Raw genomic sequence first — 13,532 nt, 5'->3', positions numbered from 1 at the left:
TTGTAAATATTATTTATCCCAAAGTTGGTAGAACTGCCATAGAGTAGCATTCCAGACCTCAAATACAGATCCATTATTTCACAGGATTAGCATGTGTTCTCCATGTACATAATCCTATAATCGCTTTTACTTGAATAGAGAATATAGCATATTGGATTCCTTCCCTGACCAAAGGATATATATATATGTATAGATATATTTTCTACCTTTTTCTCTTAAAATGCAAAGCAGATGTTCCAGAAGAGAAAAAAATAATAATGGGGAAAGTATCCCGTGGAGCAAGACTTAGGAATATTTTTTACTGATTATTTTCTAGACATATCCCTCAGCCTTAGTTAATGTTTACACCTGCACTCAAAAACTCGAGCCCAGTGTCTTTAACGTTTCTATAAGCTAATGAGCTACAAAGTGTGATTGTTTTTTTTGTCTATTTTATTTCTTTGAATCATTGTCACCCAAGTGCTTTCATGTGTTTTCAGCGTAGACACCCGTCTCAGAGCACAATGACACGCTGTAAATACAATCTGTATGTATGACGACGCCGTGTCAACACTGATCCGATATACAGACAGCTTTTTATTTATTTGTCTTCCTTCGACCTTTTTTGGTGATAAATGTAACCTTTACCTGAAAGGCAGCTCCTAATGCGACCCAGTGCAACGTGTATAATTGAACTGACTATTTTACTTGCACATCTTGGTCTTCAGTGCAGCACTACTGACAGGCATTGTAAATGCACAGATGACGTAGCCACTGAAATTTGTTGAGGGGATGCCTCACGTTATGATTTATTGTCTGTGATCATGTTCTGGAATGACATTCCATATTGACCTGCTTTGATTGTTATGTCCTTGTTTTGCTGTTTTTGTTGTGTCTTTTTATTTTTAATGCGAGGTTACCCCCACACACGCTACTGTGTTTGTTTTCACTTATACTGATGTGAATCAGAGGATGCGTCAGTGAAACCAGTCCCAAAAGCTGGATGTGACTATTCCTACGCGTGTTCATCAAAGTGATTAAACTCAACAGCTATGTTTTCAGCATCAGTACGCTGAGGTTTTTGGGGTTTGTGTCTTAACGGCCCGTAGTCATTTCTGTGTTGAGTCATTCCAATATTGTTGTTTTTCTCTCCTCCAAAAATGTCTTTAATAGCAACTCGTTGATGCGTTTGATTTTAATAAATTGAATATGAAAGGTGGAACACATGACGGCAGTGTGACGTGAAAAATGTTCTTGTCAAAGTTTCCTCTCAGGCTGTCTGCAGCACCGTGCAGTATGTGAAAGTCTCTACGTTTCTGTCTATGAAGGCAAAAAAAAAATGTAATTGCAAACAGCAACGTGCCCTGTTTCTCGCAGCCAGGTTTCCTCCACTGAATGTGAGGAATTACATTTTCCAGCCTACCTACCACAAACACCTGCACGCTGACCTGCAGTCACCGCTGGAAACATGTTTATCAGTTGCTTTTGCCCTTGCAGTTGTATTCGGTTTGGAGATAAAAACCACTTAGAGGAGTTAGTGAAGCCATGATGTTTGTTGACTGTGCTGGTGGAAACTGCTGCAAAGATTAAATCACTTTCTTCGTATCAAGTTCTGGAACGGCTTTGTGTTTATTTACGGCACATTGTAGACTGTAGCCACAAACCTAAAAGCTTGTGAATAACATCTTACAGCCATTTTGACTGATGAATCACTGACATCTTGCCATTGCACGGGGCGTCCACAGTGGCCAGTCATCCACTACTGTCTTTACATGGTATTTTTAAGTACAAGCATACTTGTGGTTTCAGATAATAAGCTGTTTTCAGAGTTAAGGAAATGGGGGAAAACAAGTTTAAAGAAAATAACTTTATTAAAGAGAAGAAAGAAGTAAAAACCATAAATGTATTGACGTGCCATTATTTCATGAGGGGGTCCAGTGAAACATTGTCAGAAACTAAATATATATTACCCATAATCCCACTGAACCTTTAAAGGACCAGTGTGTAAGAATTAGTTGCATCAAAAGGCAACCTCCTCAATGTCACACACTGACCTGAAATCAGTTTCTAAACTTCCCCAGTTGAGCAAATGCATGGATACCAATATTCCAATCTTAATTCTATTAAATCTGAATAAATTAGTGCCAGGTAGACATCGTTTTGTCGAATCAGGACGCAAAATATTAAAATTGTAGTCTAATAGGTGCACAATGTGTTTAACCTCCCATGGAAGTAATAGCCGATGTGTGTTGTTATAACTGTCCAAAAACATACATTTTATAGTAAACATGATAATAAGGATTCAGTGGTTGGAAAATAACTCTTAACTCAGTAATATTTACTGCACTTTTGATATTCAACCCAGTAAGAAGTAGTAGAGGGGATTACAGTTCACAATCATGATAGGTCGCATCAGAATGAATACACAGAAATAATAAATTGATGTTTTACTTTGAGAGGCTGCCACTTTTGCACTTCTGCAGATTGGCTGCTGATTCTTTGTTTCAATGAAGTGGATTCGGATCCAAAATAAAACTTGTTGCACATCACGTTTTGAGTTTATTTTTTTAAATAACTAATGTGTAATCGTGTGTTCACACTACACCAGTAACTTACCCACCACTGACAGTGTTGGTGTATAGGTTGGTTATGTGCAAACCAAGACCCTCATCCCCCTCCACACAGCTGTGAGCTCGTTGTCCCCCACTCCTCTCTCCCTCCATCCTCTCGCACAAAGCGTGCGTAAAAGGCAAGTTTTCAGAAACCGGTTGGCTGGGCGGCGCGCACGCACGCACACACACACACACACACACACACACACACACACACACACACACCGGTGGATGAACTTCAGCTTGATAATGGATTAACGCATCAGACAGATAGATAGCAAAAGGCGCACTATCAGCTCCAGATGTAAATGTATTGGAAGAAACCATCCACCCACCCACCCACGACGGAATGACTCACAGTTTTAAGTAGTTGAATGAGCGAGTCCGCCGGTGCGGATGGGGAGATTCTGCGTGGGGTACTTTCGACTCGGTTCTCTCTACTTAAAGCTCTCCACACTGGTTTTTTTATGGGGTAGCTGAGCGCTGAGCCTGAGCCTGAGCCTGAGCCCTCTCCACACGGACTGACAGACGCTGCTGCTGCTGCTGCTGAGCGAGAGGCGCTGGTGCCACATATGGAGAGCGCGCGGCGGGATACTGGAGCGCATCTTCACCAAGTGTGACACCTCAACTCCGACGAGGCTTAAAACAAAAACTGCATTAGTACCGAGGCAAAGTTGTTGTCGAGCGAAGGTTAGGGAGGTTGGAGGTTGAGCGTCTCAACAAAGTGGTGTTGTTGTTTTTTTTTTTTTTCAAATTACAAAGCTTCACAGGAGGCTTCGAGGCAGAGAACATGCGTCAGGAGGTCGCGAGGAGATTCCACATGCTGCTCGTGCTTTGGTCAGTCGCTCTCCTCAGTTTGGGGACGGCTTTTCCCGCCAGACACATGAGTGTCGCGCACAAGGTACGTGTTTTCCTACACTTTGTGTTTTATGTGAAGTGTTTTTTGTTTCCTTCCTGCGTAACACAAAAGCTTTGACGACGTCTTTGGAATCACACCTGTCACCGAGAGACGCTAATGAGGCAGCTGACGAAACTTAGCTAACAGTTGTAAAATGTTCTAAATGTCTTATTTATGAATACATTTTACAAACATAACGGGAGAAGTGAGACATAACATTTTAATGTTAAATTCCAGTTTTTATTACGACTTAAATGATCAATTAATGCCTTTAAAGCAGAGGTTTTCGACATGTTTCCCCATGCTTTTCCTTATGCTAAATTGTGCTTATTACAATGCTCCATGTGGGAGTTATCATCACTTTGGCTGCAACTAATGATGAGTTTATGTCATTACTCGAATTGGTCCATAAAATGCAGAATGGTGACAAATGTTGATTTGTGTTTCCCAAACCTTTAAAATGGCGACATTATCAAACCAAACGTCATGTTTAGTCCACAAACCAAAGACCGAAGAACTATTTGAGATGACGATACATTACTGAACATGTATGCACTAATCATAATCACTTAATTAAATGAATCTGCAAACTTTTCACAGACCCTAAAGGGTTCCCCCGACCTCCATTTGAGAACCACTGCTCAAAGGAACGTGAACACGTTACATACTGCTTCAACATATAATCTACCTTTTATATACATTAGATCATTGGTTCTCAAAGTGTGGCCCGCGAGGCAAAAGAAACATTTCTGGTGGCCCACAAAAGACCAATAAGTGTAAACTGTAGAACCTGGTCATTAAAATGATTACAAATGGGATTTATTTCTGTTTTTGGCAGCCCTCAGTCCAATGGTGGGTTTCCTAAATTGGCTCTCAGGTATCAAAACTTTGAGAACCCCTGCATTAGATCATGAAATATAAGATAATTAACACCCTATTTAAACACAATCGGCTCACATTAAATTATTTAATCAGTGATATGAGTAGATCAGTGTCTGTAGTTAACTTTGCCATCAGTCAGCTTCTATTCAGCTGTAATACATCTTTAACTCAACTCCTTACACACACACACACACACAATGTGCAGTGTGTGTCTGCAGAAATGTTTGTCTTGCACACAGACATATTTGGATATCAAAGTCTGTTTGTGTGTGTTTGTGTCAGGGTTCAGTTTGTGCCTTTGAACTCTCTCCTTGTGTGGCCTCCCATGGATGTCCTATGGGGACTCTCTCTCATACACACACACACACACACTCACACTTACACACGCACACACTCTCGTCATCTGTCTGATTGATGCCAAAGCAAAAAAGAGACAGAGAGGAAAAATAGACGGAGGGAGGGAAGAAGAAGAAGAGAAGAAGGGGATGATTACTGAGCAAACAAATGTTCCTGCAGCTTGCTGAGATTCACGCTGCAGTTGGTGACTTTACCTGCTGTGACCTGCTGGATGTGTGTTTGTGAGGTGAGGGACAGTGGGGGTCATGCTCATGTAATGAGATGCTTGTGTGATTAGAATAAGGTGAACCGTCCGCATCTCTCACACTGGAGCCGGGGTCAAGTGTCACTCATCTGAATGTACGTTGGTTCTTTATTGTGTTAATGTGGAATTTCCTGTTTTTGGTTTTTACCCCCATCCCTCAGTGAGGGGAAATGGAGGAGTTTTTTGTCGAAGAGGCCCCTTTCCCATATCGGGATTGGTTTGCCTTATCTGCTTTGACCCCCCCCCCCTCCCTCCCTCCAAAGTCCCATCTTATCCTCCACAACCTCACCCCAGTTTCATCAGGCATGCATTTGTTGTCCTGTTTCCATTTGCGAAAGAGTTGGCGATCAAAGAGCGGCCATAGTTTATTGTTCTTCTGTAATGGTTTGGAAACAGCCATCGGTGCTGAGCTCTTTGATTTCTGCAGGCACATAAATCACCCCCCCCCCCCCCCCCCCCACACACACACACACAGAAAAAACTACCAGATCCCATTTACAACCCTCACCGCTGCCCCTGCTGCCCCCATCCAGTCTCCTGACCTCCTCTCTCTGACCTGAATGTGTGTTAGCCTCATCAGTAGCTCATAATGGAGCTCAAAGAGGAGGAAACAATGTGGTGGATTTGCTGTTGATGTTTGTCTGTGGAGAGAAGGGACAGAGTCACCAACTGTAGGTCTCCCACTGCACCCATGGATATTATTCCCTGTTAATCTCATTGCATGACATCAGATCAGCCATTAGGCCTTTGATCAGCCCCACTACAGAGATGAAGAGTGCAGGATCAGAGAGAGGGGGGGTGATATGCAGGGCAAAAGAATACAGGATCCAGATGTGTAACAAGCTGAAGGATGAGGAGGGTGTGAAAGTATGCGGCCTCGTGTCTCTGGACTTAGTCTGTTTTGCGTTTGCGTAAGTCCTTGAGTATTTAGGCATGTGTGAGAGTTAGGTGTGTATGTTCACTGCTGGTCTGGTCCTGTACACACACACACACACACACACACACACACACACACACTGTAATAACTGGTGTTCATGAGATCAATGAGGTCAAATACACCAGGAATCATGTGTTGCATGATGTGGTCTTTATTTCCTGACACAGTGGAACACAGAATGGTTTCATTAACGTAAGTTTCAAAAAACAAAAGTTCTGTATCAGTGACACGTGTGGCCGTAACTGACCTGCAGCCTCGCCACCGAGTCAGTGACCGAGGACTCCTCTGAGAGGAGTCTGCAGTATTTTTTACTCGCAGACAAAATGCACACTGATGAGATAACTAAGGCAACACTGTAGTCTTTGCTCAGCGTGGGTCAATTTCCTGTTTTGGCCCCAGCAGGCTGCACTTGATAAAAACTTTATTTTGCTTTTTATTCTTTTATGGGGTTTCTGTTGGAGTCTGTGTTGAGCTGGGAGCAGATCATGTGTTGATATTAGCAGACTCCATCACCGCACAAACTCTAAACTCACTCACCACTTACTACTCAGGCAGTAAAACAAAACTAATTGCATTTAAAATTAATACATTCGATTTGAGATACTGACAGTACATTTGTGTTTGTGCAAAGCCGATGTTCGTCATGAAAGAATTAAATGGAGGATTAAACATGAAGAGTTAAGAGCTAATATACTGAGATAGATAGATAGATAGATAGATAGATAGATAGATAGATAGATAGATAGATAGATAGATAGATAGATAGATAGATAGATAGATAGATAGATAGATAGATAGGCCAAATCACCCTCAAAGGTTATCTGTATGTCACCACCAGTTTACAGATACGTATCTTGGGAGGGGGCCAACTCTTCATCCATCATTTATCATGCCTGACTGCTTTCTACTCTAAAACAGGCTTTCTGTGTTCACATGCTCGGATTTGACCGAGAGGCATACTTTCTTTATGGCTCAATCACAGGCAGTCAGTGAAAAGTACTCCGTGTTCAAGAGGCCATAACTATAAATCATCAACCGACTGGTCGTGAATTCAGACATTTCCTCTCCTCTTTAGCCCTCTAACTGCCACCGGTTTGTTCTGAGCAGACCGCAAAACTGGCTCAGGTCCAAACTTAAGGTCCTGTCCAATCATACATTGGTGCCACTTAAGTGTGTTCAGGATCAAGGGGTTGATTGGAGTACATTGGGTTGTATTTAGGTTTTGACCATTGGTAGGAATGGAATTGATATATGTCGTGTTAGAAGTGAATCAGGCACGTACATCCTGGACAATCAGCCACAATACATACAATATAATTATTTACATCGACAGCGCGATGCACAATCACAAATAGTCACCACTAATCTCAGAGGTCAACGTTTCCCTGCCGGTCTTCCCTCTTTGTGTCTGTAAAACCTGAGAGGTCAAATTCGGTGGTGTCCACAGAGGCAGCAGCAGCAGCAGCAGCAGCAGCAGCACAGCAGGTTCAGAGACACTTGCAGCAGTACAGGGGTCCCACGCCTCCCAGGCCCTCTCATTAAAGCTAAAAGAGGATCTCTCTGGCACAGGCTCCTCTTTGTCCACTGCCTGGATGCCATTACTGTTGTGGGAAAAGAAAGAGAATGAAATGAACAACGGCTGGTTGGTCACTTGGCTGCTTAGTTGGATGCCTCAGGGTTTTCCCTTTTTTTTTTTTTTGGAATTGCCGGCCAAGCCGTAAGGTGCTAGATGGTTTCAAGGCTTCTTCCTGGAAACAGCACACTAATTGTTTTTACACTTCAGTGAGCAAATATAAATGATGAATGTGTTTTGACAATAGCATTAAAGTAGTCACTGGCTTTTGAATGTATAAGTGACTAGTTTATATTTGTCCCAGTTGCCCTGGTTTATATACGCAAAAAGGAAAAATCTTTGTTCCGCCAGATTAATGTCTCTAATTCAAATAAACACTTGTTCTTTCCATCAGGCTCACGGCCACCCTGTTCATAGCGCTGGGGTTCATTATGTCCCAGAGACTTTGGAGCAGCAGAACCAGGTGCAGAGTCTGCTGCCTGAACCACACAGCCAACAGAGGAGGTGGTCGCACCCTCAGCACCGCTCCGTTGGTGTTCTCCCACAGCCGGAGCCTGAAGAGGAGACCAAACCGTTCATCCTGGATCTCCAGAACTTTCCAGACCTGGCCAATGCTGACATGAACTCACAGAACCCCAACATACAGGTGAGCAGGGAGATGACTGTCACCCATTTCTCTATTTTGTGACAGTTAAGCTTCAGAGACGCTATGATGGCTTAAATTACATTTGTTTCCTTAATGTATAACTAGCTACAGATGAAGGATCTGTGTGTCCAATAAATCTTTATTCTGTCTTTTTTACATTGACAGAACGTTTTTAAAAATGTTAAACTGTAAAAACTTATCTAATGGCATTTTCCTTCTGCAATCAGGGTGTGGTCACTGCAAAGAGTCATTTTCATGTATCATAAAGACCACGTGCACTACTTACAAACTAAAAGACTTTACAGCAAGGATATATTCAACTCAGACTAAAGACACATTCGCCCCATTTATTTATTCTAATTCTAACATTAGTTTCAAAACAGCTACAAAAACATTTCCCAGTTGTTTCCCATTTGCCTGGTTGAAGTGGCCCCTTGGAAATGCTGTAGCATCTATAGTGAGTCATATTGAGGTAATGAGAGGTAGTTACCCAGAATAAATGCACAAATTCTCTCCCTGAGACGACTGTTTGGTTGGCTAAATGCTCATACTTAGTCTGGCTGACTGGGTTAGATCAGAGAACATTCGTCCGCGAAAATGATTCCTCTGCAGATTTGAGATGGTTGATTTCTTGAGTCGACCTTGTTACTGTAGCGTTAATGCTGCTTCAAAGTGTTGCTGGCACTTCTCGGATGAGTTAATAGAATGTTTAAGCAACAGACAGACAAAGACCTCTCTCTCTCTTAAAATACAGGTCACCATTGAGGTGGTGGATGACCCTCAGATGGAGGTAGAGATGGACTTGGCCAAGGAAAAAGACTGGCTGCCTTCCTCCTCCCCCCCTCCTTCCACAGTAGATTGGCTTGGAGGCAAGAAGCTTTTCTGGCCTCTTTTCTGGAGTTACACCGACGCTGATTCTGGCGAGGACAGCAGCAGCCGGTCAGGCATGGAGGAAACTGGCGAGGAAGAGGAGGAAGATTACTCCCTGGATTATGGCAGCGAGGAGCCTTTACCAAGTGGAGTGGGCGGAGACTGGGATACTCGTTGGAACGAAGGCTGGGATCCAGTGCAGAGCTACCATGGTAAGTCTTGCCAAGTGGTCCACACTGTCCGCTAATATATTCATTAAAAAACAGCTCTTTTAGTAACGATGAAACGCCAAGGTTTTTCATAATGGTGTTAAAAAAAGATTCACAATAAATCTTGCAGATTGTAGTGATCAAAGCAGAGAAGAGATCAAGCAAAGTTCTGGTAGGAGAGACAGAAAATGGAAAAACAAAAAAGGGCCAGCAACAGAGTTGTTTTGGAAAACTGCATGATAACTGTCTTCACAGTCGGAGTGAAATGAATGATGCCTGCATGCGAGGCAGCAAGAGCACTCGACCATCAGGACATTGTGGGTTATGGCCACTTTGAAGTCGACACTGGTCGTGCTGGTCGCAGAGGCCTGTCTTTTGAAGATGGGTCAGATGCGCTTGCTAATGGCAGCGTGAGGCCGGCAATGTTCCTCGGGACAAAACAGCTCTCTGCTTGAGGACAATTAGAGGGCAGATTGGGAACTCAGAATGACAGGGGCCATTTCACCGGCTCTTTCATCCTTCCGCGGGACCCCATGCCCCCCCCCCCCTCCCCACACACAAACCCTGGCGGCCCTCACTGGCTTCAGCGGCTCAGCCTTTTGAGCCAGTTCAAGAATTTCGGGGGCATCCGGGGCCCGGCATAACTTTTACTCCTGTTTACCCCTTTTAATTCTGCTCTCTTCTGGTGGGAAAAATGTTAGTGTCTCAGCTCACACAGAACACCAATTCAGTGGTAAAAATAGTAAATAAGTAGTGAGCGGAAGAGAGAGAGAGAGAGAGAGAGAGGACAGTCAGTGTACAAATGAATGACAGGGAAAGAAGGCATGGAGGAAAGATAGAATAATAAAAAAAGGTTCAGGAGTTGGGCAATGGGTGGGCCAATTTGCGCAACTCTTACCGTATATAACCATACAATTGAGGGTTTACCGGAACCATAATGTGTTCCTTCATCACTGAAATTTCCCATAGAAACAAAGCTGTGCATGACTAAGTTTGTTTTTGAAAGTTGCTGTGGTCGTACAAACCACTACTGTTCCAGCGTAATCTGAAAATGCAGTAGCAGGTGTCTGAAAAGTTGTTTTTTACTCTATAACTGTTCCCTTTCCCATCTGTCAATACAAACACTCTGTGTTGCACATGCGGACGAGTCAGCGCCGGGCAACAATGCCTGTTAAGTGGTCACATCTAAAGACTCAGTGAGCATAAATCAAGGAAGCCTGCCTTCGCCTCTTCTGTAATTAAGACTCTCCTGAGACCTCATTCTCATTCGGCCACATGGCGAGCTGGCAGCGCCCACAGAGTCAAATTGGGTGCTCGCTACACCCAGGCTGGTATTTCTGCACCCACCTCGCCTTTAATCAAGAATGACTTGTTTTCAGTGTTATTAACACCACAAGGAATCATGGTGCGGAGGCGGACAGCCACAGCACAGCTTCTCTCTCTCTCTAATTTTACTGAAACCTTCTTCTTAAAAAGAATATGGGTTTGCATGGGAAAGGTTAGACCAGCAGCACTAAACTGTCATTTATGTGGACTGAGGCGGTTCTCAATCTTTGAAGGCTTGTTGTGGATTAGACAGTTGAGCATACACACACACACACGCAGTTCATTTCAACAAAAATGAACTGCGTGTGTGTTTATAATCCAAAACAAACCCCTAAACCCCCATTAAACCCTAAACCTAGTTCTTCCTAATAGCTTAATGAATGCTGCTCACCCTGAAGTCCTATTTTAGCCTCTGTCTGTATGATCTAGAGCTTACATTAGGCCAAATTGAACACCAAATTTTCATTGTGTTTTCATCTTAATCTTGCAACGTTCGCTTATTTGAATTAAATGAATGGTGTACTTTTTAAGTATCAATATAATCTGACAAATTGTTTGAACAACTCAAGATTATTTGACCTTTTCCTCCCACAGAGAAGGAGACCGATGAGTGGACTCACTGGTCTCCCTGCTCGGTGACATGTGGACACGGTGAGAGAAAGAGGACTAAGTCTTGCGGTTACTCCTGCACTCTGACAGAAGCCTCCAAATGTGACCTGCAGCCGTGTCCTGGTGAGATTACACTTCTATCTTCTAAGTATTATAAGGACCAAAACAAGGTCACTTTGTTTTAAATCTTCAGCCGTACCATTCTTCTCATTCTCAGGTGATGTCAACACTGTGGTAGAACCTTTTCCCTTCGAGATGGAGAATGGCACAGAGCCATTTGGCACAGGTGAGGTCATTACGGTATCACAGATACTTATTAGACCTTTTTACAGCAGACATTGTGACCTTTTGAGGCATAAATTGAGGCAGCTAAGGGGAATTTGATTATACTTTTCCTACTGCGACATGCCTGCCATTAAAAAGTGAACCACGACAGTTGATGCAGTGTTTCTATTCTCTTTCCTACAGATGTGGACAGCTGTGAAAAGTGGCTGAGCTGTAAGAGTGACTTCCTCCAAATGTACCTGCACCAGATGCTGTCTGAGTTACCCAGCTGCCCCTGCTCCTTCCCCTCTGAAGTGGCGTACACCGTCGTCAGCGTCTACGATGAGACTCACGGCCGGCAGTTTCGCTGGCGCGATGCCAGCGCCTCGAAAGAACGCCTGGACATCTACAAGCCGTCAGCGCGCAACTGCATCCGCTCGGCGCTTTCCGGTGACTCGTCCACTCTCGCAGCGCAGCACTGTTGTTATGACGATCGCGGGCGGCTGATCACGCGGGGGAAAGGCGCAGGCACGCCTAACCTGATCAGCACAGAGTTCTCGCCCGAGCTGCACTTTAAAGTGGACGTGCTGCCCTGGATCCTGTGCAAGGGAGACTGGAGTCGCTTCCATGTGGTGCGTCCGCCTAACAATGGGCTCAGCTGCCCAAAAAACCCCCATGAAGACGTGTTCATGAATGAACTTGAAGAGGCCAGGGAGTACTGAGGGACCACAGCCAAAAGTACAACTCCACTCAGAGAGGCAGGCGGCCCAATCCTAATTTGAGAGGAGACAGTCTACCCTTAAAGTCATGAAATTTTACATCGAAACTGTGCGTCAGACATTAATTATGCATTGATGACTCAGAGGAAATGCACATTTGTGATTTGCAGGGTTTAGTAATGATGGTGAAGTGTGGCTGTCTCAAGTTAGGATTTGGCACTGTGTCCTGACAACAGGCTCTACTGAAGTGAATTATATGAATGGAAAACAAATGCAGTGTTCTCCCTTTGCTTGCCAACCTGTTACACATCTGGCATGACGTCAAGCTCTCTCCTTATACTCAGCACACTCCCCTGGGTGTGTGAATGCATGATGTCTTCTTCCTGGGTTTTTTTGATTGTGTCCTAGAGTGCTTGCGATTGACCAACAACATATGGTAAATATCCTGATCATGCTTCTTGTAGGTTTTACACGTCGTACACGTTACATGTATGACTCCATAACCACCTGACATCATCATGGGATCTCATGTCCAGTTTGCATCTGATTACATTTACACCTGATATTACTGTCTTCAGTGTCACCGAGATCCATTTGAGCTCTGTTTTCTGTGCACCGTGAACACCGCAGCTGCATTTACACCTGTATTTAATGTGGACACAGTATGTCCTGACACATTTTAATACCAGATGTAAATGAATATGTGGTTATGGGCTGTACTGATTACACAAAGGCCAAATCCCAACAGATGAATAATCCAATTATGCTGATATAGTGTATGGTTCTTACATATGAAGAGGATGGTACATCCACTGATTTTTTAAAGCCACTTGCATTCACAGTACTTTTCAATCAATAATTCATGACAAACAAATAAGTATAATAAAATGATATAGAATGTGATCCAGAGAGGTAAAATGAAAGGATTTAAAACCTTCTGTTTGTGGGTATTATGAGAATAGCCTGTAACCAATAACAATACAGTGGCAGCACGTTGGGTTTCAAATGTTTTGTCATATTTTTTATAGCAGGAAGTGATATGATCTGGGTGCCAAAGAGTTAAAAATCAGACAGTTGGTGCCTGTGTAAGTCCTAAATCTCATCAGCACTCAAAGATGTATCTCTACTATGTTCTCAGGGGGACAAACTGACCATGATAAACACATTTTGGTCATTTACCTGTACAGTGCTAGCACGATTGGCCCTTGCATAAAGGATATGGGGGCACAGATTAGTTGGGGCTATTGTGTGTGTAATCCAGATTGGAACTGGTGAAGAGATGATGCTTTTGCACCATTTTTATACAAGCAATCAGACCCTTATAATTGAATTATTGTTGATTCAATGAGTGTAGTAGAAAGGTGTCATGAGGGTGTTTGTGGGTTTATATAGAGAACTTGATTGGAT

The 13,532-nt window shown here is 43.3% G+C and overlaps 1 protein-coding gene across 1 annotated transcript; it reads left to right on the top strand.

Annotated features, from left to right (window-relative positions):
• Window positions 1-3,381: 3,381 nt before the first annotated feature.
• ism2b (isthmin 2b) lies at window positions 3,382-12,128 on the top strand (the record flags this gene model as incomplete). The annotated part of the gene is made up of 6 exons (XM_083898269.1): window positions 3,382-3,492; window positions 7,877-8,128; window positions 8,883-9,210; window positions 11,128-11,265; window positions 11,360-11,428; window positions 11,611-12,128. The coding sequence occupies 6 exons, from the start codon at window positions 3,382-3,384 to the stop codon at window positions 12,126-12,128; spliced, it is 1,416 nt and encodes a 471-aa protein (XP_083754395.1).
• Between the last annotated feature and the right edge of the window lie 1,404 nt (window positions 12,129-13,532).

This window comes from Microchirus variegatus (genome assembly GCF_963457635.1).
Source record: "Microchirus variegatus genome assembly, chromosome: 12".
Classification (NCBI taxonomy): Eukaryota; Metazoa; Chordata; class Actinopteri; order Pleuronectiformes; family Soleidae; genus Microchirus; species Microchirus variegatus.
This window is presented reverse-complemented; position numbering and strand designations above follow the sequence as displayed.